A 24404-nucleotide genomic window follows, 5' to 3' on the forward strand; every position below is an offset into this window, starting at 1 on the left:
GCCTGTTCCAACTAAACTTAATAGGTTTATGTGAAGTTTTATTTATCCTTATTTTACCTCATCTTATTTTTTTTTTTACCTCGTCTTAACTTACATGTTTGTATCTTCTGTAGTTGATAAGTATATATTCTCTCTTTTCACTTTTTGCCATAATTTAATTGACTCATCATATTCTTCCATAATCCCATCTTTGTAGATCACTAGTTTTCACCTGGGAGGGGAGGGATTTGGCAGAGATGGGGAAATGTTTATCAGAAACTTCTGGAGAGCTTTTCCAAATATAGTGGGTCTACTTCCACCCATGAACATATCAAAACTTTGGCTTGGTAAATGTGTACTTTAAGACTTTCTACGTGTAATTCCAATGGTCAACTCCCTCTACCCTGTTGTAACCACTTTGCTGAACTGAAGATCCCTAATCCTTTTGTTCTTCATAAGGCACTTCTTTCATTGCAGCAACAGCTCACAGTTCACACTGGAAGGGGTAAAGTTTCCACTCATGTGAGACAGTGGTCAGGGATTGCAGTCAATATTTGTAGTCACAAACATTAAATTGGTACCTAAATATGATGCCCAGAAAACTATCAGACCCTCTCTGATGCCGAGCAGCCTTATCTAATACTTTCTTACTTGCTTTTTCTCAGTGGTTTTCCCTGGACAGATTCTTCAAGTGAAAGAGCACAGTCAGAATGCCAGAGGCCAACGACAGCTTCCTGGAGGGCTTCATTCTGATGGGTATATCTGACCATCCCCAGCTGGAGATAATCTTTTTCATGGTCATTCTCTTCTCTTACTTACTGACTCTGCTTGGGAACTCAACCATTATCCTGCTTTCCTGGCTGGATGCCCGGCTCCATACTCCCATGTACTTCTTCCTCAGCAACCTCTCCACCCTGGACCTTGCTTTTACTACTAGCTCAGTCCCCCAAATGCTGATCAACTTATGGGGACCAGATAAGACCATAAGCTATGGTGGCTGTGTGACCCAGCTCTATGTTTTCCTCTGGCTAGGGGCCACTGAGTGTATCCTGCTTGTGGTGATGGCGTTTGACCGCTATGTGGCAGTTTGCCGGCCCCTGCACTACACCACCATCATGAACCCTCGGCTCTGCTGGCTGCTGGCTGCCATTGCATGGCTGGGTGGCTTGAGCAACTCTGTGATCCAGTCAACCTTCACTCTGCAGCTCCCCTTATGTGGGCACCGGAGGGTGGACAACTTCCTGTGTGAGGTACCTGCCATGATCAAACTGGCCTGTGGAGACACGAGTCTCAATGAGGTTGTGCTCAATGGTGTCTGCACCTTCTTCACTGCTGTCCCACTAAGTGTCATCCTGATCTCCTACTGCTACATAGCTCAGGCAGTGCTGAAGATCCACTCAGTCGAGGGACAGAGAAAGGCCTTTAATACGTGCCTCTCACATCTGGTGGTGGTGTTGCTCTTCTATGGCTCAGCTATCTATGGGTATCTCCTTCCAGCTAAGACCAGCAACCAGGACCAGGGCAAATTCATTTCCCTCTTCTACTCTGTGGTCACACCAACGGTGAACCCTCTCATCTACACTCTGAGAAATAGGGAAGTAAAGGGAGCACTAAGGAGGCTGCTAGGAAAGGGAAGATCACTTGGCTGAGAGAAGGGAAACTCCATCATCACTTATATTCTCATCTACTTTTACTCATTCTCACTCTGGCCAAATGAACATGAGGAGTACCAACCCTCATAAACCCAAGACATGTTCCCAACAACCCTAACTTTTAATACATGGCTAGTGTTATTTCTAATATCCTATGCTATTTACGAAAAATCCCGTGGACTACAGATAAGAGTGTATCTGATCAACGGTCAGAGGCTGTTGACTTAGTACAAACCTAATTCAACGCACCGTTTGTCGTCCACATGTTATTTATTTAGTGTAATAAGTGTTACATGTCTTTGTATTTCTAGAGAATTCTGTACTTTAAAAAGCAGTTCTTGTGGATCCCTGGGTGGCGCAGCGGTTTGGCACCTGCCTTTGGCCCAGGGTATGATCCTGAAGACCCAGGATCGAATCCCACGTTGGGCTCCCTGTGTGGAGCCTGCTTCTCCCTCTGCCTGTGTCTCTGCCTCTCTCTCTCTCTCTGTCTATCGTGATTAAATAGATAAAATCTTAAAAAATAATTATAAAAAAGATAAAATAAAAAGCAGTTCTGTGTGCAATAACTTTATATAGTGATGCTATTATTCCAGAAAATCAAACCAGGTATGATTAATCCCCAATGAAAACTCACACAATTCATCTTTGTACCCTTTCCATTCCCTTTCTCCATCTCAGTCTCTTCTCAGTATTTCAGCCTGTCTACCATACTTCCTATCCTCTGTCATCTTGTTTACCCTGTCCTTTATGTCTACATGCCACTTTCTGCTTCATCCACTATTTAACGAGAAAAAAAGAATTTTATTTTCCTTTGAATCAAAACTATTTATTGAACTTACCTCCTCCCAAGTCCCACCCATGAAATTTGTTACCAGCATTTAAATATATTATTAGTATGATTACTGAATTATGGGATGCTCTGAGATTCCTTAAGCAAGTTTAAGAGCATAAAAGCTATCCATAAAGGATGTCCCCTGCCTCCAGATCTATTTTCTCAGGCTTAACGTTCCTGGAAGTCAGCCAGCACACCATGAGTCACTTTGAGGAACTCAGGTATTGGAATCAGAATGCCCATATGCGATACAGCATGTTACTAGACTTGCCATGGGAATGAATACACACCTACTACCAGAGCCATGACCTATTTTCTCAGTTTTCCACTCAGTAATACTTCAAGTGTGTTTCCAGGACTACCCAAGTACTGGTATTATCTTGGTGCATTTATCAAAGTCCATGGACTTGCTGGTTCAGAATTTTTATTGGTCAGCACACTTAGAGTAGATGAAGTTCTCAGACAGCAGGATTGCAAAGACTAATAAGCTCCTAAGTTAATATATGAAACCAGAACGACGGCAGCCCTGGTGGCTCAGCGGTTTAGCACCGCCTTCAGTCCAGGGCGTGGTCCTGGAGACCTGGGTCGAGTCCCACATCAGGCTCCCTGCATGGAGCCTGCTTCTCCCTCTGCCTGTATCTCTGCCTGTCTGTCTGTCTCTCATGAATAAATTAATAAAAACTTTTTAAAAATATACAAATAAATAAAACGAGAACGACACTGGATTCATTGATGAGAAATATAACTACCAAGGAGACTGAGCAGTCATATTGTCTCGCCAAACCAGTTACATTAATAAATAACTTGGGAGGAAATAAGAGGAAAATAGGGAATCTTTAAACACTTTGCAGTAATGAAGATCTCCCTATTGAAACACAGAATACTTTAAATCTAACTTGGCATTAGGGGCACAGTAAAACATACTGGGCTTCTTCTACAATCACACTCTGCTCACTCCCGTACACACACGCTCTCTCTTTCCTAACCATGTAGCTGTCTGGTTACATTGGTCTCTGACTAGGGAGACAGCAGAGAACTTAGACAATTTATGGCATGAGGAGCTAAGAGGCATTCTGAGTACTCTGGAAGAAAATGGGATATGGTAACTAGTGGATCTGAGCTCTTCAGCCCTCCTTTTCATTACCTGTAAAATGAATAGAATGCCAGGCAGGAACACTGTAAAATCATATAGGTTATGTGTGGGGGAGTGCTTTGTGGAAACTGTTCCCGTGTTATATATAACCAAGATGAAGGGGATCTCTGGGTGGCTCCAAGGTTTAGCGCCTGCCTTCCGCCAAGGGCATGATCCTGGAGCCCTGGGATGGAGTTCCCGGATCGAGTCCCCCATAGAGCTCCCTGCATGGAGTGGGCTTCTCCATGTGACTGTGTCTCTGCCTCTCTCTCTTTCTCTCTGTGTCTCTCATGAATAAATAACTAAAATTTTAAAAAAATAATAATAATCAAAGTGGAGGCTTTCGGAGGGAGGTTAATCAGTCTATTTCACTTCCCACCTCCCTCTATTTATACCCTGATCCAGTATACTCCTTCACTGGACAACCAGTGTCTTCATAAATGATGGATGAATGAACAATCCAGGATAAGGGCAGAGAGACCACGGAGAAGTCTCCACTGTTATGCCCCTCAAATTCCACATCCCAATCTATCAGCTCCCTCTTCAAAATATATTCAGAATATCCCAAATCAAGGATGGGACAGCCACATAAAATTAGAAAAGTATTTCAATGTCCACCAAAATGGAAATGATTGATTGGATATATTGCGGTACATGACTACACGAAACAACCTCAGGTTAAAAGGTGTGGTCGTAATATTGAAATAGAAAACCTTCAAGAGGGCAGCCCGGGTGGCTCAGCGGTTTAGCGCTGCCTTCAGCCCAGGGCGTGGTCCTGGAGACCCCGGATAGAGTCCGACGTTGGGCTCCCTGCGTGGGGCCTGCTTCTCCCTCTGCCTGTGTCTCTGTCTCTCTCTCTCAGGAATAAATAAATAAAATATTAAAAAATAAAAAAAAATAAAAAAACAAAGAAAACCTTCAAGATTTGGCAAAACTGCACAGGAAGGTACAGAAAGATATACAGACAAGTAACAGTCATTTCCTCTGGCGAAAGACTGTAGTTCGGAAATAAGGAACGGGGAGACTTTTTCACCTAAGAAGGGCTTGCGGTACTCACGAGTATTAAGAACGACAGGAGGAAGAAAACACCGGGTTGGAAAGCTTACTTTCGTCACGGTAGTCACGGAGAAAGTCTTCGTTTCCTCTTCTGGAGGATGACAACGGCAATACTACTGACTTCAGAGGACCGTGGTGAGGATTACGCAGAGTGAACGCGCCCCCACTGTGCTAGCCCTGCGCCCAGCACACCAACAGCACGTGACGGCCTTGGACTACGTTTGCTGCGACGCCTGTACCTGAGGTGAAGGAAAACCGCCGAAGCCAAGCAGCGGAAGCGCCGGCCAACAGATAGAGCAGTGAGCAACAGGGAGCGGACAAACGCCAAGGGCGCCGCCCAAGTTCCCCCGCAGTCTGACTGAGGACAGGACGCCAGCGGCTACCACGCGCGGATTCCTCGGGAAGAATGGCGGTTGGTTAGCGGAAGGGCGGAAACCAGACGACGCTCCTTAGCTCGCGCCTGCGTCCTCCGCGCCGCTCCTTGAGGCCTTTCTGGTGCGCATGCGCCGGGCTTTCCGAGCATTCCGGCATGCCGCGCGGCCGCTTCCGGTGCAGCGCGCTGGCTAAGATGGCGCGGCTGGTGAATGGACTGTGTGAAGCTGACTTCTGCTGGGAAGGCCCCGAGCGCTGCGGCTCCTCCTTCTCCCCTGCAGCTGTGGCCTCCCATCCCCGAACTCAAAGACCACGAGTGGCCGCAAGCTGGGCCTCGCCCCTCTGGGGAGCCAGAGGGAGTAGGTGGCCGGCGCGCCACCCCGTCTCCCCTTGGGGCACCGGTCCAGCATATCCTGGAAGATTTTTTTTTTTCAGCCCTTCCCATGTAATCAAGTATCTCTTGAAGGAGGGAGTAAAGGAATATGTTCTCCAGCTCCTACCTGTCTCCTCTAGACTATTTGGGGCAGTTGACAGGCAGGAGTTAGGAGCTCTGGTACGGACTTCTCTTGTCTGCACAGCTGACTGGAGCATGAAATGAGTGGAGGGGGCAGCCCCCTCCTTCCACAGGGTGGCAGGCAGCAGTTGCCCCCAACTCCCTGCCCACAATACCCTGGGAGTGGGAGGAGCCTTCTAGAGCAGTCTCATTCGCATCTGCATTCCTTGTTCTTTCTATTGACCTCCATTTCCTCATTCAGAAAAACTAGCTCTTGGAGGAGGCCTCCAAAGCCTTCCCTAATTGATCCATTCTGGGCTGTCTCTCTGTTCCCACCCTGATGTTCAGTGAAGCCCATCTGTTTGCCTTCCCCTAGGCTCTGGAAAAGTATTCTTTTTACCACTCTGTGTAGAGAATGAAGCCTGGGACTCTGGGAACTGCGCTGAACAGGCTGTCGTGAGGGCCGTGCTGGGGACAGTGTGTGCAGGGAAATGTGGGGGGCCCAGGTAAGGCTCTACTGTAGGAAACACTGACATGTATTCCTAGGACTTGCCTTACTTCGCTTTGCTTCCCCAAATTAAATTTTTTGAAGGGAAGGGGGTTTGGAGGTAGAATATTGTTCTTTGCTCTTATTAAATCCTCAAAAAGACTGCGGCAGAAACCATGACACTCGCTCTCACCATACCTGGACAAGGTACTAACATCTGGGTTGCACAGGCCAGGAACTGAGACAACATGCTCACCTTTTACCAGGTTTTATGCATTGAATTTCAGAGAAGGAAATATCTAAGTCTCTTCAGAATCAGTGAGTTATAGATTGTTTCTTAGTACTCATCAACCCCCTTCCTTCCTCTTGGGTCTTCTTACACTTGTGGTGTCCCCTCTCAGCATGGGACAGCCACCGACCCCCAAAAAGCTGCTGCTTCTCTGAATATCCTACTGAGCTGAGGAAGGGTCTACCCTTGGATCCTTCAAGATCTCTGTGCCTCTATGTGAGGATTAAATTTCCTTTTTTTTTTTTTTTTTAAGATTTTATTCATTTCAGAGTGAGCTCAAGGGAACACGTGGTGGGAGAGGCAGAGTCAAAGGGAGAACAGACTCATGGCTGAGCAGGAAGCCCATTGCAGGGCTCGATCCCAAGACCCCAGGGTGATAAGCTGAGTTGAAGTCAGAGTCAACTGACTGAGCTACCTATGCACCCTGAAGATAAAGTTTCTTTTTTTTTTTTTAAGATTTATTTATTTATTTATTTATTTATTTATTTATTTAAGATAGGCAGAGACAGAGAGAGAGAGGGAGGGAGACACAGGCAGAGGGAGAAGCAGGCTCCATGCTGGGAGCCCAATGTGGGACTCAACCCCTGAACTCCAGGATCGCACCCTGGGCCAAAGGCTGGCGCTAAACCACTGAGACACCCAGGGATCCCCAAAGATAAAGTTTCTAACACAGAAAATTAGCGCCAAAGGTTAAGAGAGTGGAAGGGGGAACACCTTTATTTTCATTAGAAATAGTAATGCATATAAACCTGTAGAAACCATTAAATATAACTGACAAGGAAGCAGGAACCTGGATGGGGGTGATGTAGATGAGAAATCTTAGAAAGAGGAACCCAGATACCATGCTTGCTCTGAGAGTAAGTCACTTAGAGTAGCTGTCCCCTGTGGCTTAACCCATCCTTCCTGCTTTCCTCTTCTGTGAGTGGCTGGGATACAAAGCAGGACCTCTTCTCAGGTAGAAAGACCTAGAGCAGCTGCTAGTTGTCTGTATTGGTTTAGGATACTTGTAGGCCCCATCCAGAAACCAATGGAAGTTCCAGGAGAGACTCAAACTACAGAACTGATCTGTTGGCTTTCCTACACCCTCATAGCCCGTGTCCCTTCTTGGGGTGTGAGTGTGTCTTCTCTGTGTGCCCCCTGCTGGCGGATGAGGACAGGGTTCTTGGGGAAGCTTTTCTCACACCCAGAGCACGTGGAGGGCTTCTCCCCAGCGTGTCTTCTGCTGGGCACTGGAACGGGAGCTGATCTTGAAGCTTTTCCCACACTGTGCACATGGGTGGGGGCCCTGCCCTGTGTGGCCTCGCCGGTGAGCACTGAACTGGGAGCTGTTGTTGAATCTCTTCCCACAGGTGGTGCACTGGTAAGGCTTCTCCCCAGTGTGGGTCCTGGAGCTCTGGTTGAAGATGTACAATGAGACTGGAGCTCTGGTTGAAGCTTTTCCCACACTCCCCACAGTGGTAGGGTCGCTCCCCCGTGTGTGTCCTTAGGTGGGCAGTGAGATTGGAGCGCTCGCTGAAGCCTTTCCCACATTCCCTGCACCTGTGAGGCTTCTCTCCTGTGTGGATTCTCTGGTGCCGAACGAGGTAAGAACCTCAACTAAAGCTTTTCCCACACTGCTGGCACTTCGATGATTTCTCCACTTGAGCGACTGGCTGGTGGAGACAGGGAGAGCCCCAAGAGCCATCTCCCAGGCTTAGGACATGGGCACAGGCCTTCTCCCCAGCACGGAGTATCTGCTGACTCCACCTCTCCTGGGATGGGGGTCTCCCCTCTTGCTCCCCTGCAGGGCATCTCCACTGCCCTCTTAACAGAGGCTCGCCTTTCTGGCCTCTCTTGGGCTCAGGGCGCCAAAACGTCTCACTAGACTTTCTCCATAGGGTCTTCTTCGCTTCTGCTTGCCCCAAACCATCCCATTTCTGATTCTCCTTTTTAGTTTTGTTCTTGATCTCAAGACCTGAGGGAACAAAGACACTGGACTGTGGAGAAGGAACAGAGCATTGAGGAAAGTTAGAGTTAAAGCAGCATAAAGGAAATACCTAAAAGGAATCTTTTTTTTAAGGTTTTATTTATTCATTCATTCATTCATTCATTCATTCGAGAGAGAGAGGCAGAGTCATAGGCAGAGGGAGAAGCAGGCTCCATGCAGGGAGCCTGACATGGGACTCGATCCCAGGACTCCAGAATCATGCCCTGGGACAAAGGCAGGTACTAAACCACTAAGCCATTCAGGGATCCTGAGTCTTTTTTTTTTTTTTTTAAATACAAAGATTTTATTGATTTATTTGAGAGAGAAAGAGAGAGGCAGTATGAGCAGGGCGAGGTGGGGACCAGGAGAGGCAGAAGGAGAGGAGGGAGCTGACTCCCCACGGAGGAAACTTGAAGTGGGGATCAATCTGAAGACCCGGAGATCATGACCTTTGACGAAGGCAGGTGCTTTACCAATGGAGCCACCCAGGGGCCCCCGGGATGGAATTCTTCACAGTATTCAGCCTTCTGCTAAGGGATAGCCTAGTTTCTTTTCCAGCTGTAGTATTTTCAAGCTCCAAACCCTGTGGTCACGGGGAAACACCCCTAGATTCCACCTACTGTCCCACACTGTGGTCTTTTTGGATGTTCGAACACAGTGACACATGCAAGGCAGAGAGATCAGCTCTGTCACCTGCCAGTCTGTCAGCCTGCCAGCCAGGCTCCACCTGGAATCCTTACAGCTGCACCAGAGTAACAACAGGCTGCCTGAACTCAGGTGAAACGAGCAGAAAGTGTGTTGCCAGGACACGGCCGGCCCACACTCAGCTCAAGAAAGGAGGGTGATGCTGGAGGAGAAGGGGACAGAGTCCAGGCTGGAGGCCTGTGGCAGTCTGAGAAAACCGAGGATAGGAGCTGCACAGGGAAAACACCATGTACTCCGTGGAAGAGGTGGTGGAGGCGGACTGTCACTGGAGGGCAAGGGAACAAGGGCCGGCCAGCAGGGCACTGAGCATGGCAGCAGCAGAGGCAGCTCCCTCTCGAGTGCTGGCCTGAGGGACTCTGGGTGGACTTCCCAGCTGTGCCTTGGCGGTCAGAGCCAGCACTGCTACCCATGTGTGTGGGAACAGGACTGGCAGGTGAGGCCTCCTTCCCGGTCAGGATCCTGGAAGTCTTTCCATCCCTGGCCGCACCATCTGTCCAGGCCCCTTCTCCAGCCTCCATGGGCTCGCCCTCCTGCTGGCTCAGCTCTCCAGCCTCTGTTGCCCTTCCCTCCTGGCCAGGAACAGCACAGCTTGCCTCCTTGGGTGCAGAGGCCCAGGAGCTTGAGAGGGCATGCACTTCTCAGAAAGGACACAGGGCTCGGGCACACGGCCTCCCCTCCCCTTGCGGTATCTCAACCCCAGGCCATGGAACTTGGTGTGAGACTGCCCTGGGGCCCGCAGAAGCCCCTGCTCCCTGAGTCGTTCTGCCACCACCCTGTCGGGCTGGCTGTGCTGAGGAGTCTGGAGTTCCTCATGATGTTGAGCATTCCAGACGATGGCCAAGACTGGCTTGGGTGCATCGCCGCAGGGCCCGCCTGCTGTACAAAGACAGGGGACACAATGACATACAGGGGCCTGCATCCCACACGGTAAGTAAGGTTAGCAGCCCAGGAGGTGACACATGGTTTGTGCAGCTCTGCCACGACTGAGCTGCCATCCCTGGGAAGCCAGCACAGTGGGCTCCTCTCCTGAAACACAGACGTTCAGCAGAGTGGAAAGGCCATCCTCTGATGATAAGGGGTTGTGGAGTATTTACCAGAGCCGCCCTTTTGTTTCTCTTTCTCCTGAATCCCCTCCCCCCCATTTCTCGTGAGGTGACCTGTGTGACCTGTGGTGCTCGCCCATGTCCACAGTTGGGGTAATTCCTGAGGGCGTGTGGCTCTCCTGGTGTGACACCCTGCAAGGGCTGGCTGCCTCCTGAAGGTCTGGGCCTAGTAGCACAGCAGCACAGCTCAGGTGCATGCCAGGCTCACCCCTGCCCATCGGGAATGCTCTCCGAGGTGTGTGAGCGCACGTTCACTCGCGTCGCTGTGGTGTCCCTCGGATGGTGTGCCTCGTTTGTCCCAGCTACACGCGGCCCCAGGCTTTACCTCCGCACTCAGTCCCCATTGCTTCCTGCATCCTGCCCCCGCCTTGTTCCCGCTCGCTGTCACAGGTGCTGTCCGCCCTGTCCTCACCCCTCTGGCGCCTAGCTTTACCTTTCCTGCAGTCTGCGTGTCCTTCCTATGCTCAGACTCTCCCTGTTTGTCTCCTGCTTCCCTCGCCCCAACAGTCTCCACACTCCTGTCTGTGGCCTTCTTTCTTGCATCTTCTGGTCTATGTCTCTCTCTTAGCAAATGAACACAGCCAGCCTGGACCTGTGGGACGGGACCTCCTTACCCAGAGAGTTCTTTCTGTCCTTCTTCCATGTCACCCCCTTGTAGAGGGCCCTCTGTGCAAAGCCCACGTGCGTCTGTCCTTCCTGACAGAGGGATCCGGCTCTGTCCTCACATGGGACCGGTCCCTGTAACAACATGGGGGGCCGCTGCTACCCATAAAACAGCACTGCTGTTGCCTGGCATGGGGCAGAGATGGGACCACAGGCTTCCTCCCTGGGAAGCACCAGGGGGAGCAAAGGGCCACGTGGAGACATCAGATGGATAGACAGCAAGCAAAGGTGTGCCAATGTGTGGACCTCATGATCTTTCTAACATCTTGGGGAGGAAGGGGCTTGGGCTTAGAGTGAAATGGGAACCTCAGGAGACAACATGCATCAAACACATCTCACCTGGGCCCCAGCTGCCGAAAGCCAGTGCCTGTCTCCTGGTCTCAAAACCCCTCTTCTGGGCCAGGTTCTTGGGGAGAAAACAGCCTCTGGTGGAGGGCCACTGCCAGGAGCAGGGGCTCTGAGTGGGGTCACAGTCCAGCAGCATTGGGAACCCGTTACAAGGCATCTTCCTTGGCTCCACCTCCCCGCACTGAATCTGAAGCTCCGGGCAGGGGGGCAGGAGGCATGCCTCAACATGCCCCCCAAGTGAGTATGAGCATAATAAAGTCTGAGGACCACTACTAGCACCTGTGGCTTCTGTTTCATGAGGTTCCATTCAGCCAACTGTTGGCATAATAGGTATTTATTTGAAAAAGAAAAAAACACCTTATTTTCATTCTAATGCAGTATATGTACATTATAGAAAAAAAAATTAATGAAGTGGGAAGCTCTGAGCCCCACCACCCAGAGATGACCTTAGTATTCCTAAAAGCATCACAGTACCTCAAGCCTTTCCTTTTTTTTCAGGCTAGCTGAATATATTCTGTCCCAGAAATCCCTCTTTAAGAATCTAGGAAGGAAATGCTTCTTTTTTGTAGACAAATAATGGAGCTTTAGAGGATACCACAAGTCTGTGAGCCTGAGGAGGTTACAGTACTTGGGATCTGAGCAGCCTGAAGGCAGGGTGAAGAGCAGAAACAGAATTAGGCACATGGTAAGTCCTGCCCCGCTTCACATTCAACCCCAAAGTTTCAGAAGCCACACACCAGAGTGGTGATATGCCCAAAGATTAAAAAATTAAATGCTAAGATTTATACTGATATTGTTTCATCTGCTTAGAAAACAGTATAGCAAATACACCTGCTAGTTTTCCATTTCATAAACAGAAGATAGACAACACAGACAGTGTGAACATGCAATGGTTTCCTCTAGGGTTTGAACTGAATAAAGAAAAGTTACCGAGTAGGCATGCTGTCCAACTGGCTCAGTCAGAAGAGGCTGTGACTCTTGATTTTGAGGTTGTGAGTTCCAGCCCCATGTTGGGTGTAAAGATTACTTATAAATAAAATTATAAAAAAGTTACTGAGCACCCTATAATGGGAGTTTTCAATTAAGCATGAAAGGCAGAAACGATTATGGGTGGTCTTGAAATGTGTGCAACCACAGTGCTTCACTGGAAGAGATGTAGAAAAGACAGAGCCTTGGTCTGTCCCCATAGTGGAGTATTATTCAGTGTTGAAAAGGAGCAAAGTAGTGATGCAGGCTTGACACCTTCAGGGTTTCAAGGGAGAGCAGGGTAGGCTGGAAAAGTATTCTGTCGTACGATACCCTTTGTACAAAATCGCAGAAAATGCAAATTGAAAAAAAAAGATATTGAGGAGTAACTTCCTATTGTTACAGGGTTTCCTTTCTGGGGGTGAAAATGTTTTGAAAATGGATAGAGATGGTGATTGTACAATACTGTGAATACTTCCTTGGAGACGCCACGCCCATTCCTGTCTGGCCCCTCCGCACCCCCCCCCCCCCCCCCCCGGGGTCATTCTCCAGCACAGCAGCCAGCTCGGTCCCATAGAGCACTTCTCTGAAAGTATCTGCCTTCCTTTGCTTGTTGTCTCTTTCCCCCATGGAGTGCGGGTTCCTGCAGGCCAGGGGCCACGCCTGCCCTGTTCACTGGGAAATCCCCAATACGTGACACACTGCAGGTACCTCAACGCTCTCTGGGTCACTCAGAGCCACCTGCATCCCTTACGTCCCAAGCTTACAACTGTCCTTCAAGTGACTGAGAGGTGGTACACAGTGGCAGCTGGCGTCCTGGCAAGTGCTGCCAACCTCCTCTGCTCCCTCTCACCTTCACTTCTTGCTCACCTGTTTCTTGCTCTGCCTTTCACATCCCAGATAGGTTTCAGGTCACTCTTTAACCCTTACATTCCTATACCGTTTGCTCCCATGAACAGCTTGGCTGTGAAATGTGGGTGCCACAAGGGAGAGACCATCACCACAGAGAGAGGGCGAGGGTATCTGGAGCAGGATGACTATCAGCATGCAGGGGCTCCCGCTCCTCACCTCTCCTAACTCTGCCTCCACACACTAACTACCCAATCACATGGATACTTTGTGAACTTCCTCAGTTCGGACCCTAATGTGTCCCCACCACACGGCTCTGCCTTCTCCACATTATGTCAGCACCACTCTTCCTCCCACAGCCCAAGGACAGGTCTCCCTTGTCCCTGAGGATGGAAGCCAGCACCTCCCGTTGCAGCCATGCAGTCTCTGCACCCAGCGAGCTACTTCCTGGTGACCAGAGGCTCTCAGGCTACAGTGTCCCTCTGACCCACACTTCTCATTACTATGTGCCTCTCTCAGACTCTGGGATCTCACTTGTCTTCTGCCCACAAATCCCACAACCAAAGCCATGTTCCTTTTGTCCTTCTGTGCCTTTCTCACCTCCCTTCTCCTAAAAGGACAATATGGTTACGCTGACTGGATGTCAGACCTAGTCTCTTTTTGACAAGTGCATACTTTGTGAAAGCATCACCTGCCCCATACTGACCCCTGAAACCCGGCAGCAGGAGCAGCTCTGATACAACTTCTTAACTGTTGAACACATGGCATCTGCACTCAGGGAACCTCTCAGCAGGAGACTCTGGGTTTTAATTCACCAACTCATTCCCCTAATCCTGAGTGAGGGATAGTTGGCCATTCCCTGGCCTTCTGTTGGAGCTATCTGAGTTTTTACATCTGTATTAGGGACCCTAAACATTCACTGAATTTATCAGTGTCTACATTATTGCAGCGAATGAGAAATTCTCCCCATAGATACAGGAAACAGGACCACCCTAGGTAGCGCATAGTTTCTGGTGGGCGGTGGAGGGCTACTGTGCATTTCTCTAGTTGGCTCCTCTGCACTATCCAGATTCCTGTGTTCCTCAGCTCTTCATAACTAAACTCACCAGGTTCTGAATGCCTTTTCTCACCTATTGCCCAGATCCAGTCTGTATATCTTCAACCAGAGCCACAGCTTCCTCGCCGTTTCTAGACACTGCTCACTTATGCACATCTGGATCACAAGTAATTATGAGGCACTAAGAGGTTCAGGAAAGACTATGATCCTGAGTAGGCTGTGAAGCAAATGCAGACTAAGATCTAGCAACCTTCTGAAAGGCAGCCATCACTGAGGGAATTAGTCAGTGATGACTATATAAATGGAAAAAGCAAAAAGAGAGAATTGGTTATCTATAACAGCAGCATTACTAACTCCAGCCTGCCACGCAGCAAAACCATTCGGCCCGCTATGGCAGCTGCACGGTGTCTCGGAATCAAGTGCAAATCTTTTCTCTCACCGCTTCCCAGCTGTACACTGAGCATTTTTCAAGCAGTGCCCGGGCAGGGAACAGGATTTCAAAAGGAAAGGCTGGGGCCACGTTGGTGGGCTCCACAGCAAGGGGAAGCAACTCTGGCACAGACTTCAAACTACGAAAATCATTACCGACCCTCATTCACTATCCCCCAGTTTATACCTTATTTCTTCTTGCTTTCTCAGGGTCTCTTAGTTTTTCTCCCCCAACATCCTCCACCCCCATGTTATGAATCAGGCCCACCAGTGGCATGCAAGGCCACGGCTGCAGACTTCATTTATTCACTTTAGGAAGTTCCAATTACATGCTCAGCCTTGGGTCTGATGGTGAGGATCTCCATGCTACGAGCACTACTGTCCACTGGTTCTCGAAGCCTGGAAAGAAGCGCTGCCTTTGAACAAACTAACTCTCAACCTGACTCAGATTCCCAGGAAATGAACCTGCTCTGAAACCTACTCCACTGACCTAGGCAGATGCCTATTCTTACCTCCTGTGTTTAATTCTTTGCTCTTGCTCCGAAAGGATCAGAGAAGCACAAAGGATTCCAAAGTAAGGGGATCCCTGGGTGGCTCAGCGGTTTAGCGCCTGCCTTTGGCCCAGTGTGCCATCCTGGAGTCCCGGGATCAGGCTCCCGGCATGGGGCCTGCTTCTCCCTCTGCCTCTCTCCCTCTCTGTCTCTCGCTATGTCTACCATGAATAAATAAATAAATCTTAAAAAACAAACAAAAAGGTAATAAGCGGCCGGGTACTGGCCTCCCATTTTCATTCCCACCTTTACCTTCCTTCCGGATCAACTGCCCCAGAAAGATGGTCCCTCAAACAGCCTCCAGTGATGCTCCAGGTTTAGTCTAGGAAATGCAGTCTCTTCGCTGCCCCGCGGCGCCCCCGTGAGAGGTCTACAAGAACTTCTTTTCTAACCTGAGGCCTTCCCCCCAACACTAGCGGGATCGCACCTAGTGAGAACGTATGGCGGGTGTGCTCACACCCCAGTCTTCTCCAGCTCTCCGTCCGCGTGCGCCGGACCCCACTCCCTGGGGGGACCTTTGCCATTTCCCAAGGAAAAACCCCCTTTCCCTTCCTTCGGCTCGCGCGGCGCTCGGCTTCGGGCTCGCGTCCTCCTGGCCCGTGTGACCACGGAGGGTCGCCGAAACGCCGCGCCCTCCGGCCGGAGCCCCTGCGGCGAAGGCACTGCCCGTGCGCTCTAGCCCTGGCCGCCCGCGGGCCACCCGACAAGCAGCCCGCCGCGTGGCAACGGCTGACGCTGGGAGGCCTGGGCACCCGAGATGCCCGGAGCCTGAGAAGCGGGGCGCACGAGCTCTGGCAGAGGCCGCGGGGACGCCCACGGGCGGGGTGCCGGGTTCCGGGAGCATGCCTCACGGCCGGAACCTACCTCACCGGGCCCCCGGGATGGCTGCGAGGGGCGCGCGGCCCCGAGGAGGGCCAAGCAAGGCCTCGGAGCCGCCTGACCGCGACGAGAGCTCGGGCAAGGCCCAGGGCCCCGAGCGCGGCGGCGGCCACGCTCCCGGCGGGGCTCGGGGCACCAGGCGCCGCCGGCCGCCCGAGGGCCACGCAGGCACCAGCCGGCCGCGCCGCCCCCCGCCCCCAGGCCGCGGCGGGCCGGGCGCTCGGGGGCACTAGTTCTTCCCGGCCGCCAGGGCGGCACCGGGCGGAAGGCCGCTCCCCCGGGCGAGGCGGCGGCCCGCGGCGGCGCGGCTGCTCGGAGCCCCTCCCCGGAAGGGCGTCAGGGCGCTTCCGGCCCGAGCGCCGCGTCGGATGGGCCCCGGGGCGTCGCGGGCCTGGGGGCCGGTGCTGAGGCCGGGCTCGGAGCGCGCCGGGCGGAGGCGGCGGCCTGCAGGTGAGCCGGCGGCAGGGGGAGCGGCGGCGCCCGGAGCTGCCGAGGGGCCCCGGCCGCCGCCATTGTCCGTGGGCGGTGGCGCCGCTGGGCCGGGCGGGCGCAGCCTGGTGGCGGGACGGGCCCGGGAGCCCCGCCGTCAGGCTCCGAGGCCGCGCCGCCGTCCCGCCTCGCTGGCCGCCGTGGCCGGCCCGGGCCTGTGCTGGGGCCCGCTGAGCCGCGGGGCAGCCGGGCCGGCCGCGTGGGAGCCCCGTGGGAAGCGGGGCGCCGGGACTTTGCTCAGCCTTGCCTGGAGGTCCAAGTGACCGTGGAGGAAAGGGAAGGTGGGCGGACGGCGCCCCACGCCAGCGACTCTCCTCTCCTCCCTTGCGCCTTGGCCTTTGGAGAAGCGTTTTGTAAGCAAAGGAAAGGTCAGCGGTGGTTTTTCTGGTTCAAGTCAAGAGAGCTTTAAACGCAGGAACCGATCCGTGCCCGGCGCCCTCTGTGCTGCTCGCAGGGAAGCGTCCCCGAGGAGTGTTGAGCTCTAGCTCCGTGGCCCCTGGCTGCGCGCTGAGATAGGACTGCTTTTCCCTGATTGCTTTCCTTCTCTGCTCTCACTTTTGGGTCCCAGCTCTCCTGCCCCTATCGGTCAGTGGGAAGGAGAATCTGGAACGTTCCACGCACCGAGGGCTTCCGTCTTCACAAGAGGATGAAGGGTCCGAGAAGTTGGACTCCCTTGCTAGAGACAGAAGACTGGGCTGACACGTTAAAATTTAAGAGGAACTCAGAATGTTCCCCTGATCCTCCCTGGGCTTGGGGAAGCTGGGATAGGACGCCCGACGAGGAGGTGTTTGCATAACCCCCAAGCTCTGTGCAGCCGGAGGGGTCAATGTTCTCACTGTCTAACCTTTCCTGAATCGTTACCATATTTACCAAGGCCAAGTCCTCAGTGGGCGTTTGTCTATAGTGAACTGTGCCATATTTCAAGTGGCGAATAGCAGAGAGAAAGGGGCTGGCGGTGGATTCTTTAAAAGGAAAGCAAGGCAGGATTTTTCTCTTCATTTTTCTCCCATTGTTACTAGTGGGTATCCAAGCTAATGTCACTTTCTTACTGATGTGCACTTTTTTTCTGCTCTTAGTGTTTTAGGAAGAAGATCCTTTTACTGATTGTATTCCAGCTCATCCATAGTTTGAGTTGCCAAGAATGGTTGTAATGAGTGAAAAGCAGAAGACAGGAAACCATTGAGGGTTCCAGTCAAGAAGTAAGTCTGTCAAGTATGCATGAGTACATGTAGTGTGTGCAACCCTGGTAGTCTGTTTTGTACTGCATACAGATGTATGGGAGTAATTGCATTTAGAGCCAGCATTTTCTACGACTTTTTTTTGTTATGGTAATTTCCCCAGGTTTTGTAGTTAATACTTTGTAGAAAATGATGGTCTGATATCTCCTTTCGTCTGTCATTTTTATTAACGTCCTACGGTTGTGCTGAGTTTTTCCTCTATTACCACCAATCCCTAACCAAAAGTAAGTTCTTTGGTAACAACTAAAAATTATTTATTTCTAGGTTGCATTTCACGAGCTTGGAAAAGAGGCAGTGCTCTTCAGAAAAACTGTTGACGTCACAGGTTTCAAAATGAAGACAGCAGAGTCACAGCTAGTGACCATGTCCCACAATGAATTCTGGAATATACATCCAGGGCTACAAGAACACTGGAGCTGGAATTCTCATAGAGAAACTGAGCCTATATGTGAGAAAGGTAAGACAGGATGTGATAGTTATTATTTCCTAGAATCTGTGATAGGAACTTTGGAATCAAAATGTTGTATTTTCTAGCTATTGAGCACTGTAGATATCTAAACAAACACACTGGCAATTACAATGGTTCTCAGGTATCAGTAGAGTAGACCAGTTGTGGGTGAAGTTGGTCATTGGCCTCAGGTACAGGAATATCCACACCACTGAACTCTGGTAGTAACATCGTGAACTCTTTTCTTTAGAAAGTTGGAGAATAGTAGCCATCTCATACTCATAAAATACAGAAGGAACTGAGCTCAGAAATGGGTTATCAGTGGCAGAATGTGAACACAATTGTGTATCAGAAAAAAGTAATGATAAAAAAATTATATCTTTTAGTATACACTGGATTTTCTAAGTACTTCGTTTTTAGATATATATAATTTTGGCCTGATTGAAACGATTTATTTCATGAGGAAATTAAAAAGGGCTTTTATCAAGTCACTCAGGAAAATCAGAGAACCTCTTCTAGGTGTCAGCTAATTGGGCTCTTATCTGCAATGAGAATGCTACTTTAAGACACCATACACACTTGCAAAGGTGTCCTGTCTCTGATAAAAGAATTGGTTTTGCCTCTATTTTAGAAATGTGGTCTGAATGTTCATAGAAGTAAGAGAAAATTCTTCTGGCTCTTTTCTACCTACAGCTATGCCTGTTCACCAGATCCTAGCCTTTTCTGACAAGACCACCACCAAAGACTGGACAGTGGCACCCAGGCTCATCCTGCCTGAGTCCCAGGTGAGCTGTGCTGTCCAGCCATTGAGGGCTGCCTTTCCCTGCTGCCCAGGACCCACTCTGCCCAGCTCGCAGGTATATTAACCCCATTGTTCTCCCTGGAGAACTGGGCACCTCCTAGGTTGTTGATGATCCCTTGCTTCTATACTATTCAACTTTTCACTTCAAAAAGAATGTGCTATTCCTTGAGTACCCAGGGTCTACCGTGGGCTGGATGGTAGGGCTGCTTCTGTAGTGGCAGGTACTGAGCTGAAGCCCATTGTCTTCTTTAGAGCTTGTTGACATTTGAAGAAGTGGCCATGTATTTTTCTCAGGAAGAATGGCAGTTACTGGATCCCACTCAGAAGGCCCTCTACAATGATGTAATGCGAGAAAACTATGAGACTGTCATCTCTCTAGGTAAAGAATCTCCCTCTCCCATCGGGTAGAAGTTTTATAATTTGCTGTGTTCTTTGGTTAGCTGGCAATGTATTCCCTAGTAACTGGTTCTCAACTAGATGGCATGTGGATGCAATGCCTATGCTCATTCTTTGTCCTAAAATTCTTCATCCCTTCCTCATCTCCAAGTCTGCTGGTTTTTACCTTTCCCATCCCCATGTAAGATAACATCATTTATCCACTACGTCATTCCAGAAAATTAGAGTCATCTTTTACTGTGATCTTGCCATCACAACCCACTACTATTGCATCACTATCCTTTTGGCTCCAGCTTCATAGTATAGCCCAAGTGTAGCCATGTCTCATCATTTTGTGATTCTAAATTCCTTATCAAATCATGAAATTTCTATGTTGTAAATCTTAGGTTGTCTTCTCACACAAATCCAAATTCCTTACTGAGGTACCCAGGAGCCTACAAGATGAGGTTGCTGTTCTCCTCCTTGCCCTCGTCTCCTTCCATTGGTGTCTTTGATCAGTCTTCTCAATCAACACTGATTTTGCTGTTGCTTGAATTCACCAAGCAGTTTCGACTTACCATTTCTTCTACTGGCATATTGACTCTGAGTTCTATATTTTTTTCAACATCTCTAATTTTTGCCCAACTCAGAATATTTTAAGTAACAAAAAGTGAGATTTTCTTTTACTGACTTCATGAAAACTGAAGGAGCTGATTTTGGACATTACTAGATGGTTGATTCATTCTGGCTTACTACGAAAAGGCCACTACTAGGTATCACTTAGTTTTGTAAACATGTGCCAACTGTACTAAAAGAAACAGCATTTTCTATATTTTAGAAATGAGGTAACGATGTTCATAGAAGTGAAATTTTTGTTGGTTCTTTTCTACCCACAGTTGTGCCTGTTCACCAGATCCCAGCCTTTTTTGAGAAGACAAACACCAAAGACTGGACAGTGACACCCGAGCTCATCTTGCCTGAGTTCCAGGTGAGCTGTGCAGTCCAGCCATTGAGGGCTGCCTTTCCCTACTGCCCAGGACCCACTGTCAGGTCATGGGCATATTAACCCCATTGTTCTCCCTGGGGAACTGGGCACCTCCTAGGTTGTTGATGATCCCTTGCTTCTTTAATTTTGCACTTTAAAAAATATGATATTAATTCCTTAAGTATCCAGGGTCTACCGTGGGCCGGATGGTAGGGCTGCTTCTGTAGTGGCAAGTACTGAGCTGAAGACCATTGTCTTCTTTAGAGCTTGTTGACATTTGAAGAAGTGGCCGTGTATTTTTCCCAGGAAGAATGGGAGTTACTGGATCCCACTCAGAAGGCCCTCTACAATGATGTAATGCGAGAAAACTATGAGACTGTCATCTCTCTAGGTAAAGAATCTCCCTCTCCCATCGGGTAGAAGTTTTATAATTTGCTGTGTTCTTTGGTTAGCTGGCAATGTATTCACCTGAGAGGCTGTGTTCTAGTAACTGGTTCTCAACTAGATGGTATGTGGATGGGGAAAAGTATGCAGATCACCTGAGGAGCTTTGTGCTGGTGCAACCTCCGGATGCTATGTAGGTTTCTTGATTTTTTTCTCCTCCCCTAAATCTCTTCTCATATCTCTCACTTCTCAGTAAAGAACATTCATCCAGTAACTAAGAGGAAGGAACATACAGTCATCCTTGACTGTGATCTTGCCGTCATAACCCATTTTAATGCATCCCTGTCCTTTTCGCTCCACCTCCACAGTGTAGCCTGAGTGCAACCATGTCTCACCCCCTTGTGCTGTTAGCATCCTGGCTTAAACCAGCAGCCTAACCAGACTGACCTCAGTACCTTATGACTGGTGCCCCTGTCTCTCTCCAGAATATTTTAAAAACCTGATGAAATCATGACATTTCCCATTTCAAACTTTACTGGAGTCCTTAGGTCCTCCAGGATCTGACTCTTCACTGTCCTGCCCTCATCTGCTGCCATTTGTGCCCTTGCTCAGTCCTCCTGAGCTTCACTGATCTTTCTGTTTCTTGTACTTGTCATGCTTGCTTCTACTTTCCTCTTTCCTCTGCCTGGCACACATTCTGGCCCATGGCAAAACTCTCACTTTTATGTTTCTGCTGCATATCGGTTTTCAAGGAGGTCTTCATAATATCTCATCTAAGATGGCTTCAGAGAGGCAAAATCTTAAATGCTGAGTTATCTTGCTTTAGTTTTGTTCAGAAGATTCATCACGTGCTGATAGCTTTGTTTGTTTATTGCTGTTTGGTTTTCTGCTCCCACCAGAAGGTGAGCTTCCATGAGATCAGTGGGCTTGGATTAATCTCCACTATATCATTAGCCCAGAGAGAGTGTCTGGCATATTATAGCCAGTCATTACATATTGATTGACTGAGTGAGTGATGAATACTTCCCCAACCTGACAGTGTATATTTTGGAAAGTTTCATTAAGGGGATGCCTGGGTGGCTCAGTCCATTAAGTGTCTGCCTTCTGCTCAGGATCCCGTGTTCCTGGGATTGAATCCCACATCTGGCTCCCTGCTCAGCACCGAGTCTACTTCTCCCTCTAATTCTAACTGCTGCTCCCTCTACTTGTGCTTGCTCTTTCTCTCTGTCAAATAAAATCTTTTTAAAAAAGAAAAATTTCACTAAGTGATTCTGGTCCGTTTCTTCCACCTGGACAAGGACCAGTGAGCTGTAGGCATGGGAGGAATGTTTCCGAGTCCATTACGTGGTGCTTAAGAGCTAAGTAAAAAGTAGGTGCACCTGGGTGGTTCGGTTGGTTAAACCTCAAACTCCTGATCTTGGCTCAGACTGAACCCTGCATCAGGCTCCATGCCCTGAGGGAAGTCTGAAGATTCTCTCCCTTGCCCTTCCCCACACTTGTGTGCTTGTGTTTGTTCTCTCTCTCTCTCTCAAAATAATTGAGTCCTTAAAAAAGAAAGGTAAGTAAAAAGTGACTGTTTTCATGAGGGGAATCACTGGTGCATATGATACACTTGCAATCCACTGACCTGTATCTTGTTCTGCTAGACTTGGCTGATCCTAAGGAATTAGTAGGACTTACCTTTATTCCCTGCAGACTCTGGAATTTGGTTCCATCTTGTTCAAATATAGGGCAATCTTGGCGGCAGAAGAGGGGCACTGTGGATGGATTCCCATGTACTTTATCCTCTCCATGAATCCGGCTTAGGTTTATTTCTCCATCTCTCCATTGTGTATACAGTATAGTATAAACCCGAAACCAGATGGGAGAGTGTACTTACTCATTGACCACTGTAAACTGTTCTTTGCTGCTTCTGAAATAGTATGGAGTGGGTGGACAGTTATTGAGTTCCCAGTCCTTGACCTCCGTTTTTCCATTTCACAGCGTTATTTGTGCTCCCCAAACCTAAAGTGATCTCCTGTCTAGAGCAAGGAGAAGAGCCATGGGTTCAAGGGCCCTTGGAGTTCAAGGACAATCCTGGAGAGCTGCCTACAGGTAAATATACCATGGGAAGAGGACAAATGTTCCTTGACAGCAAGTTTTGCAGGGACTTGGCATGTATAATTCTGCTTATCTAAATTTTGTAAGTCAGTAATCATTGGATTTTTCTCTCCATTCCTGTATTTTGCTCTTCCCTATAGTTGGCTGATTATTATCTTTATTCCCATAGGGTTAAAGCTCAAAACTGACACTGAAAACCATCAGCCTATATGTCTTTCTGACTTAGAAATACAAGCACCAGGAGACTTTGTATCAAAAAAGACCAGAGTGAAAGTTCCCCCAAAAACAACAGGCAAAGAAAATCATAGTGATACACACAGGATGGGGAAGTGGCATCAAGAGTTTCCAGTTCATCAAACAAAGGAACTTTCAATTTGGGAAGAAGAGCTGCAGAGACTTATGGATCTTCACAAGAAAGCCCGTGCAGTAGAGAAGCCTTTTACATGCCAGCAGTGTAGGAAAAACTTCAGACTGACTTCTGATCTTACTAAACACAAAAAAATTCACACAGAAGTAAAGCCATATAAATGTCAACATTGTGGTAAGAGCTTTAGAGGGAAATCAGATCTTAATAAGCATGTAACAATACACCAAGGAATAAAACCGTATAAATGCTCCTGGTGTGGGAAAAGCTTCAGTCAAAATTCAAATCTCCGTACACATCAAAGAACTCACACTGGAGAGAAACCCTTTATGTGTTATATATGTGGAAAGAAATTCAGTCAGAATTCCCACCTTACTAAACATCGAAGAACCCATCTGTAGCATAAACATGAGAACATTAGCAGGCAATCAAGCCTTCTTAAAACCAGAAGACTACCACTGAATGGAAATATATGTGATGTCCTTAGTATGGAGAAGAAAATGCAAACTTATGAAGCATAAACAATTCATCAAAGGAAAATTTGGTGATATATTTCTCAGAAAGGAATCAAGGTTGACTCTTCAGGGGATGCGTTAGTTTTTTACTAATTACATTATTACTAATCTTCAGGGAATTCATAACAAGAAAGGTGTTCAAAGAGCATTCTGAGTCTGGAATGTACTATTTTGTGATTGTACTAAGCAGTTAGCAAATTCAGCTTCAAAACGCAAATACACCCATGTATTACTAATCAGTCTTCTGTGATCATCATGTTGGTTTTGCATTGATCTCCACATGATAGGAACATTTGTAGCATGGTCTTCCAGAACAAGAAACAATACCTGCATGTTACCTTCAGGGTAGTAGGCTTACCAATTTCAAGAATCCTGTAGCACAAAAATGAGTTCTGTCATCAAGTTCTGCAAGAGTCAAATTGGATTTTTTTTCTTCTCCTTTGTCAGTGGACAGTTTCCATAGTTGAACATCATTTGAATTCTATCATGAACAATTTAGCTCTTGAGGCCTTTTAGCACCATTTTTACAGTGATAGAATGCTATTTACCTCACCATTAGGTTATCTGCCAGAAGTAACAATGTACTAACTTAGATCTCTTATTGGTCATGATTGATAAAGGAAAATACCAACATCACATGGAAACGGTTTGGAATTTTAGGTATGGATTATATATTACATGTAAAGAGGAATTGTTAGCAAAAAAGAAAGTAGGTATCGGCCGCCCTCCACCCCAGCACACACACATACAATGTCAATCATAAATATTAGCACTTTCCTGGGCCTAAATTGAAATCGATGGAAGTTAAGGATCAAATAAGGCCTTTGGTTTTTTTTTTTTGCTTTTGTTTATAAGAACAAAGAGAGGGTTCTGTATAGAAAGTAGATTGTGCGCTA

At 48.5% G+C, this 24404-nt stretch overlaps 3 protein-coding genes, 1 long non-coding RNA gene and 1 pseudogene across 15 annotated transcripts in view; 2 read left to right on the forward strand and 3 right to left on the reverse strand.

Moving 5' to 3' along the window:
• The window catches only part of LOC144318894 (uncharacterized), a 131772-nt gene that overhangs the window by 27111 nt on the left and 80257 nt on the right, over positions 1–24404 (reverse strand). The window contains exons 1-2 of one of the 8 annotated variants that reach the window (XR_013384854.1): positions 4702–5139; positions 95–211 (exon numbers count right to left, since the gene is read on the reverse strand). The exons of 6 other annotated variants lie outside the window; for them this stretch is intronic. This is a non-coding gene — a long non-coding RNA (uncharacterized LOC144318894). Of the gene's footprint in view, positions 1–94; positions 212–4701; positions 5140–24404 lie in introns of those variants that run through there. One more of the 8 variants, XR_013384856.1, reaches the window with a different exon arrangement.
• LOC144318890 (olfactory receptor 2C1) lies at positions 690–1735 on the forward strand. Its single transcript, XM_077906374.1, has one exon. The coding sequence runs from the start codon at positions 690–692 to the stop codon at positions 1626–1628; it is 939 nt and encodes a 312-aa protein (XP_077762500.1). The 3' UTR covers positions 1629–1735.
• LOC144318888 (zinc finger and SCAN domain-containing protein 32-like) lies at positions 6983–11062 on the reverse strand. The gene is given in 3 exon segments (XM_077906371.1): positions 6983–9609; positions 9612–9839; positions 10681–11062. Coding segments are annotated over 3 exon segments (942 nt in total). The 5' UTR covers positions 10817–11062; the 3' UTR covers positions 6983–9031.
• On the reverse strand, positions 6983–16321 carry LOC144318195 (uncharacterized; annotated as a pseudogene). The gene is made up of 3 exons (XR_013384009.1): positions 16208–16321; positions 15794–16129; positions 6983–8268 (listed from the first exon to the last, which is right to left on the reverse strand). The product of XR_013384009.1 is annotated as an uncharacterized LOC144318195 (transcript).
• LOC144318885 (zinc finger protein 75D-like) lies at positions 16149–23744 on the forward strand. Of its 4 annotated transcripts, none has more exons than XM_077906360.1 (9): positions 16149–16258; positions 17374–17496; positions 17800–17992; positions 18677–18840; positions 19038–19164; positions 20057–20148; positions 20410–20536; positions 22513–22623; positions 22799–23744. In XM_077906360.1, the coding sequence occupies exons 3-9, from the start codon at positions 17869–17871 to the stop codon at positions 23392–23394; spliced, it is 1341 nt and encodes a 446-aa protein (XP_077762486.1). In that variant the 5' UTR covers positions 16149–16258; positions 17374–17496; positions 17800–17868; the 3' UTR covers positions 23395–23744. The 4 variants fall into 4 exon arrangements, with proteins under 4 accessions (XP_077762486.1, XP_077762488.1, XP_077762489.1 ...); XM_077906362.1 differs by having other exon boundaries at positions 20452–20536; XM_077906363.1 differs by having other exon boundaries at positions 18677–18768.

Source organism: Canis aureus, chromosome 8, assembly GCF_053574225.1.
Source record: "Canis aureus isolate CA01 chromosome 8, VMU_Caureus_v.1.0, whole genome shotgun sequence".
Lineage (NCBI taxonomy): Eukaryota > Metazoa > Chordata > Mammalia > Carnivora > Canidae > Canis > Canis aureus.

What these genes read in the sequence shown, in the direction of transcription:
- LOC144318890 (XM_077906374.1), top strand. Translation starts at nt 690, where the DNA reads ATGCCAGAGGCCAACGACAGCTTCCTGGAGGGCTTCATTCTGATGGGT.
- LOC144318885 (XM_077906360.1), top strand. Translation starts at nt 17,869, where the DNA reads ATGAAGACAGCAGAGTCACAGCTAGTGACCATGTCCCACAATGAATTC. An exon ending in TGAGACTGTCATCTCTCTAG is followed by an intron (nt 19,165 to 20,056) that starts GTAAAGAATCTC and finishes TTCTACCCACAG; the next exon opens with TTGTGCCTGTTCACCAGATC. An exon ending in TCATCTTGCCTGAGTTCCAG is followed by an intron (nt 20,149 to 20,409) that starts GTGAGCTGTGCA and finishes TGTCTTCTTTAG; the next exon opens with AGCTTGTTGACATTTGAAGA.